This window comes from Haliaeetus leucocephalus, unplaced genomic scaffold (assembly GCF_000737465.1).
Source record: "Haliaeetus leucocephalus isolate CR32 unplaced genomic scaffold, Haliaeetus_leucocephalus-4.0 Scaffold265, whole genome shotgun sequence".
NCBI lineage: Eukaryota > Metazoa > Chordata > Aves > Accipitriformes > Accipitridae > Haliaeetus > Haliaeetus leucocephalus.
The window spans coordinates 35,990-43,258 of record NW_010972701.1 but is presented as its reverse complement, the minus strand read 5'-3'; the positions used below and the strand labels follow the sequence as shown (position 1 = coordinate 43,258).

The 7,269-nt window shown below is 37.3% G+C and overlaps 1 protein-coding gene across 3 annotated transcripts in view; it reads left to right on the top strand.

Moving 5' to 3' along the window:
• Positions 1-797: 797 nt before the first annotated feature.
• The window catches only part of ATRIP (ATR interacting protein), a 14,234-nt gene continuing 7,762 nt past the window's right edge, over positions 798-7,269 (top strand). For all 3 annotated transcript variants that reach the window (XR_774474.1, XM_010569240.1, XM_010569239.1), the window contains exons 1-6: positions 798-879; positions 2,412-2,582; positions 3,240-3,355; positions 3,573-3,733; positions 5,157-5,252; positions 6,067-6,196. Coding sequence is in view for 2 of the 3 variants with exons in the window: in XM_010569240.1 (XP_010567542.1) it covers positions 820-879; positions 2,412-2,582; positions 3,240-3,355; positions 3,573-3,733; positions 5,157-5,252; positions 6,067-6,196 (734 nt within the window). In the remaining variant the exon portion in view is untranslated. The remainder of the gene's footprint in view (positions 880-2,411; positions 2,583-3,239; positions 3,356-3,572; positions 3,734-5,156; positions 5,253-6,066; positions 6,197-7,269) is intronic.

Genomic DNA, 7,269 nt, shown 5'->3' with positions numbered 1-7,269 from the left:
GCAGCCCGCGCAGGTCTCGGTCGTCACCCCGGCCGGGAGTTGCGTGGGGCTGACCCTCCCGGCTCCGGGAACGTGGCGGTGGGACGGCGAGTGCTCGGAGGGCTGGTCGAGGCCCGGAGCGCCGCGCTGACGGGAGCGGGAACCGCTCGTTTTCTGGCGGGGGGCGCCTGAGGTGGGCGACTGCCCCTTCGGCCTGCTCCCGAAAACGGGCCCCGAGTGCCGCCCACTTGCAGCGTCCTTTACCTCTTGTTCATGGTATCGTGCGTGCTGGCTACCGGATTTTTTCCTTTCCCTAACCGTTAACTTCCACCAGTAAGTGCATCACACGTCCCATATTAGCCGTTGACTTTCAGGCGTACTTTGAGAAAGCACACAGGCAGGACACGGGGCTTCGCTCACACTTAAGTACGAAGGGCTTAAATCCTCTCAGTACGCGCGTGAGCAATGCTAACGTTTGTAATCTGTCCAGGTCACAAAGTTTCCAGTTAACCCTTACTTGTGGCAGGGTGCATTAGCTAAAATTATCTGGGAGGAAATGCTTGCACTTACTTTTTCAAGATGTTAGAAATTTCAGGGGGGAGGGTTTTCTTCTCCGCTTCAAGGATCGATGCAGGAGCTCTAGAAAAGTTACTGCGGTGATCAGGTGCGTGCAATTTACCTGTTTGTAGTGACAGTATAAATATTAAGATATTCAGACCTATGTAATGGTAAATAACAAAATCTTGATGTTAGGTCATCAGTGATATACATGCATCAGCCGTGCTTCAGAACAGATCTTGGCTTTTTTCTGCAGCAGCAAGCAGTACAGAAGATAGTCTGATGAGAGATGCGTTCCAGTTTGAAGTACTGCAAACACAGCATGAAGAAATTAAACAGAAGGTTAGCAATATCTTCCCCTCCCCCTTAAACATCACATTTTTTCACAGGGCTAACTGAAAGGTGGAATAAGTTCAGTTCCAAGTATTTCATTCTAATCAAGTTGATTAGTAATCTTTGAAATCTATGGATCTGTGAAAAGCATCGTACTAGAAACAGCTCTAGTAATATTAAGAGTGAAAGCAATATTTAATTTCTTGGCCATTTCAGATTAGCAAATGCTAGTTTGTCAGTTTTACTTGTTTCCTATCAAATCGATTCTCCTCTGTCCTGTCAGTTAGTCACCAAGAGCCGTTTGGGGCAACTTAAAGATTTAAGAAAGTAAAGTGATGTTTGTGCTATGTTACTTTACCTTCTGATGATCCCTTATGGAAAGATACTATGGGGAAGAAATAGGTGTGGAAAAGAAGGTACAAATGCCCATACCAACTCCATCCTTTTTTGGCAGACAGCTTAGGAAGAATATAAGACCTAAGCAAGTTTATGACGATATTTTACCAGAGTCATCTTTTAGCCTCTGGTAAAATTTCAGGTAGGCACTTCCTGATCCAAAGTATTATATGTGTATTTAATATTCTACAGTGTATTTTTTTAAACGCTTGTGTATTTGGTTTTGGATACCTTTTTAGTGTGAAAAAGGTCCACAGCTTACCAACACAATTGTGTTGGGAAATTTCTTTGATTTTTATTTTGAACTTTGCACCTAGTGATTTTCAGCGGATGGGTCTTGGCTGTTAACAAGAAGCATTAAACAAGGAATAACTTGTGCATGGCATTCACACCTCCATAGACCTTTGTTTCCTCACAGTTGTGCTTTCTCCCAGGTGGGAGGGTCCTACCCTATTTACTTTTCTCTCCTCACCCTTACCTCTGTTTTCTGAATCTTTTCCAGTTCTTTTATGTCCTTCTTTATTGGGGAAGCTCCTACCTGTACACTGCATTCAACGTGAGGGTAAACCATAATTTTACATAGTGGTGTAGAAGTGTCTTTCTGCTTTTTTCCTCCATGCTTGTCTGAGTAACTCATTTATTATCTTTCCGAAGTCTTGTCTCCGAGGGTAATGGCTGTTCAGAAAGTATTTGAGACTATATAGGTCATGAAGATACTGCCTGGGGGCGTTAGCTTGTCTTAGGACAGCGTGCTTGTTGGCTGCTATGCTAGATGAAATATAGTTAAATTATCATTTTTATCATCTGAACAGTGAATAAATCATTGATGTGTGTGACTTGAATACTTTTCAAAAAAGACCATAATCACAGAGAAGGGGAAAGAGAAGAATGGTCTCTGACAGATACCAGGATGGTATATGAAGACGTGCCTTTGCTGTCATTTTATAATTCTGTTAGAGAAAAACGTATCTGAGCCTGATTTAATCAGAAAAAAATGAGAAGCAACGTTGCAGAATTTCTGAACTGGGTTACAGGAGCATTTTTCTCCCTAGAAAGTATAAATATATCTAATTTTCAACCACATAATGATATAAATACATACATTTGGTTATATACATCCTTTAATGGAATTCATCTGTTTGCAGCTGAAAGAAATGCAGGATGAAATTCTTACTAAAAATGGAGAAATTAAAATTTTGCGTGACTCAATGCAGCAGATGGAGTATGCTATGGAGGAACAGAAAAGATCATACATGCTATTGGAACAGCAAAAAACTCAGACCTTAAGTGAAAAAGAAAAAGAGTTCTCCAAAAAGGTTTGTAAATACGTCAATTACCTGCACATCACATGCAGCAGCTAATTGTATGACTTAATGATGTCACAGACCATCTAGTCAAAGGAAGAACATTTGTGTGAAATTTCCAAATGATGAATGTTTTTATTTTCTTATCTAGAAGAAAGCATTTATAAGAACTTACTGAGGGTTTTCTTCTGCAAAAATAAAAGAGTAAAATTCAAGTAGGAGAGATTTTCATTTACTCGTCGCTTTTTTTAAGCAGTCCCAAGAACATTGAAATTGGAATGTATTTTAAAGTGGAAAAAAGTGACAGGATGTGCTTTATGACTCTGATCAGATTGCTATTCCTGTTGCAGTCATCTTTCTGAAAGCCCTGAAGAGGACAGTGGCTGCTTTTGTCCTGTCTACTCTGCAGTTAACAGCCTCACTGTAGTCATGCTCTGCGTGACACTTGGTCTGTCTTAACAAGTCATATGCTTCTTGCCTGAAGTTGTGGCACTTGGTTCTAAGATAGTATTAATTGGACTAACATACCTAAAAATGGAGATCTTGTGCAGAGTTTACAGTAAGTAGATGGTAATCTTGAAATCTTACGGTAATTCTAGTCGCTCTGCAGTTATAACACCTCTAAATTATTCAGTAACAGTAAAACTGTCTTTTTAATTCCTTTTTCAGTTACTGTCATTACAGTCAGAGTTGCAGTTCAAAGATGCAGAAATGAATGAATTAAGGACACGACTTCAGAACTGTGAAAGAAATAAACATGTTACTCAGACAGTTTTAATGCCAAGGTAGGAGTTGTTGTCTTTAAAAAATACAACCAAAAAAGTCTGTTGACCTTTATGGAATTTGCTCAAAAAGAGCCTTCCTCGTATCTGTGACAGAAATGCAAAGAGTTTATAGTGAAGTACCTTTAAAACATCAGTGTAAAAAGATCCTTGTTTATTGCTTAATAAAATAATTACAAAAGAAATACGGATTCATCTAAGTGTTTGATTTTTATTTTAGCCCTAAAAAGAATCTTGCGATACAAGTGAAATCAGAAGGATGTTCTCCGCAGCCTGGAAAAAGATCTTTTCCTACAAAGGAATCCTTCAGTGCTGAAATGTCCACTAGACCATCGTGTTCTTCAGGAAATTTGATTGCCCCAGCTACTTTGATCAAAGAAGGTAAACCCATATACAATTTGCAACATTTTTAGCTGCATATGAACATTCTGCCTTAGATAAGGATTTTTGTACTATGTGACTGAACAGTTTCAGTAAGTTCACTGTAGAGGAAAAACAAGTATTTGTTTGATTTCGGTTTTGCTTAAATTTCTTTCCATTTTATACCAATTGGTTTTAAATAGCTATGACTCAAATTTGCATCAAGATTGTTTTAATTCACACCTTGGTAATGCCTGTATACCAGATGCCAAGATGTCAATGATGAAGCGGCTATCGGCCGTAATGAAGAACTTTCATTTATTATGTGATGAACTGAAATATCCAAATTGTTAATCTGCCTCTCTCACTGAATAAAGCAGAAAAGGAAATAATTTGCCTATTTCTTGAATCGCTCTGCTAGTCAGTTAATGCATTTTTGGCATTCTTGTGGTTTTGGCTTTAAAGCTGACCTTTTGGGGTATTTTATTTTAAAGGGTACATGTTTAGCCGTATTGAAAGAAGCAACTGAAACAGTATACTCATTTCCTCTTTTATGTGTAGGGCAGTAATTCTCACAACATTGTATCTTGAAATTCCTTGAATAAAGCTTAGGAAATGAATATATGCATGTATTTGAAGATTGCTATAATATGAAACAAGAAATGGTGGGTTTTTATAGCAGCTGACTGCCATGTTTCCAATAGGAAATAACAAATGGAAGAAATCTGGATATCATCAACTAATCCTTACAGGAAGAGTCATGAAAAATCTGAGATATTACTGTCAGTTATGGTATTCAATCTGAAACCAAATGGGCAATATGAACTCCATCAAAAAGAAAAATACAGTAGCCTTAAAGCAGTAGTATGGCTATTCTTTTAGCCTCCTGAATGTTTGTTATGGTAAAAACACTCAATGTGCCTGTTCATTTGAAAAACACACTTGGTTATTTGTCTTCTGAACCCTGCAAGGCTTTTGGCTTCAGTTTGGCTAGTAACTGTGACATAAATAGATGATTGGAAGACTATGAAATGCTCAACAGAGAGAGAGAGAGAGAGAGGGTTTGTTTGAAGAATTTTATGTTGATTTTTAACTAATGTCATGTAAATCTCTGCTACTAGTGGGAATTCAACTTAAGGTATTGTTTTTTTCTAAAAGAAAAGTTGCGAGCAATAGCAGTGAACAACTTGTGGAACATCTGACAGTAAAGGTGAAATTTTATTCACTTTTCTAATTTATTTTGGGGAACAATTCTACTTGCATCACAGCTCTTAACCATTGTTTGACGTATCTGAGTTAGACCAGTAAAAAACATTTGTCTTGTATACAGTCTGTCTGCTTAACTATATAACAGCTATGGCTAACTGAATGTGTGTAAAGGATAGGTACATATACATAAGCAATGTAGTTCTCACATTAGACTCATAATTACTGTTTGTTTTAGACGGTAAGATAACCCATCCTGAAGTTTTAGCCATGAAGCGTGAAGCAATGGGAAAAAACGGTTCCTACAACTCTGTACCTAAACGAAACGCACGAGGTAACTTAATTCTGTTAATGCAGAAATAGTGAGCATTTCTGAGGAACAGCTCGGATGCCTTTACTAAGCAGTGTCATGCTGAGGAGCCTGCTACGTACAATGCCACTGCACAAAATAGTGGTGTTCAGCTCGCTGCTTTTTGCTTTGAATATTGTGATTTTTGCAGTAAAACATTTCAGATTATATTATTATTTTGTATCATAACAACATTCTTATGTTGTTACTCTATTTTAGAAAAAAGTTTGCCTGGGTTTTGCTTTATGGAAGGGTGTGGATCAGGAGGCATCTTATTACAAGGCTGGTTCTTTCAGTATTAATATATTATGCTTTTTATTGTAAACTGATACAAAAACAGGAAAAATGTACTTTTTTTTTTTTTTAATTAAGGTAAAAACAATAAAGCAACATGTACCACAGTCAACACCAGGAAGTCTTCAGGGTACTATTTTATTTACAATTCAGAACAGAATTGCATCACGTAATTTTAATGTCTGGACTGGAACATGGAGAGCAAGTCATCAGGATAGTTGGGATGTACTATCATTTGGCTTAAGCTATTTTGCTAATAAGGGATTGTAATTAAAATATCTCTAAATATAATTTGGTTAATATTTAAATCATATCTTAAATCAATTTTTCTGAAAATCATTCTCTTGTAGAGAAAGAAGATTTGTAATGAAAAGATTGAGGTTGACAGCACTATAAATAAGGCTAATCTTTTGAAATATTAATTTGTTGTTGTTGTTGATGTTGCAGTTGATGTTGCAGTTGATGGTAAAGCTACTCCAAAGACAATTATGTATCCTTTTATTAGGTTCTATCTTACTAAATGCACTGATGAAGCAGCCCATTGTGCCTGGGTCATTACTAGGACTCTGCCACCTTCTTAGCAGTAACTCTGAGCCTTCACCTGGAGCTGTATTGCAGCCTAATTATTTGGATATGTAAGTTTTATATTTTTTTGTTAAACTGTATCTGACATGTTCTTAGTATAGTGGCATTCTCTGTACTAAGAAATGCTTATTCATGTAGGATAGCTCATTCCTTGTGTTAAATGCTGTTTTGGTTAGGCCATTTAATGAAAAATTTGGAACATTCTGCATCTTTGATTATTCATCTTTGATTATCATAGATACTAGACAGCAGAACAACACTAAGAGATAAACTAGGTTAATTATGTATTAGGGCAAGGCACAGAAACATGTTTTGTAAAACCAGGGAGTGACTGTTAGCAGCTGCTGTTGTTAACCACTTAAGGACATAAAACTTGTATTGCAATGAGGGAAGCATTTAAACATGATCATGAGTTAAGTGGGAAGGAAATCTTGAAAATGTTGTCAAGAGAGCAGTAGGCTTTATATCTTCAAAGTCTAAACTATGTTCAATTTGTAATGTACAGTTTATGTGTAATGTTCCAAGATATATTTATAGCGACCAGTAAAGCATTTTAAATATGAATATTTGATATAAATTATAATCAATTTTCACTTTAAAGAATAAGCCTGTAGCTCCTGAAATACCTTTGCTTTCCTGATATGTTATTTTGTTAGTAATTCTTGTCTTCTGTGGGTTCATAGCAAGGCTTGTGTCTCATTGCCCTTGCCACTTAGGCAAGTAGAGGTGGTGCATTTGGCCTTTGTAGCTGTAGTTTGACTAGTTTAAGAGCTGAACTCTCTCGTCTCTGGCCAAGAAAACAATTTTTTATTGCTGTTGTAGTCCTTTAAAGGCCCCTACATATTACAGATCAGTAATGTACAGATACCATTCTTCCCAGAAGCTACCAAATAACATCAGGGGAAGATAAGAATATATCATAGGTTATGAAAAGCATGAAATTGGAAAGCCAATGTTTGAAATGTAGTTTCAGACAATGCCTTATAGTGAGCTGCTGAAGTTACTCAGCTGTAAGCTCTTGACTACTTTAACAAGACCTAGGAATGCTTTGAAATTGCTCTTCCATGCAGGTATCAGGGAGTAGGATTCCCCCCCCCCCCCCCCCGTTGGTGTTTTTTTTTTG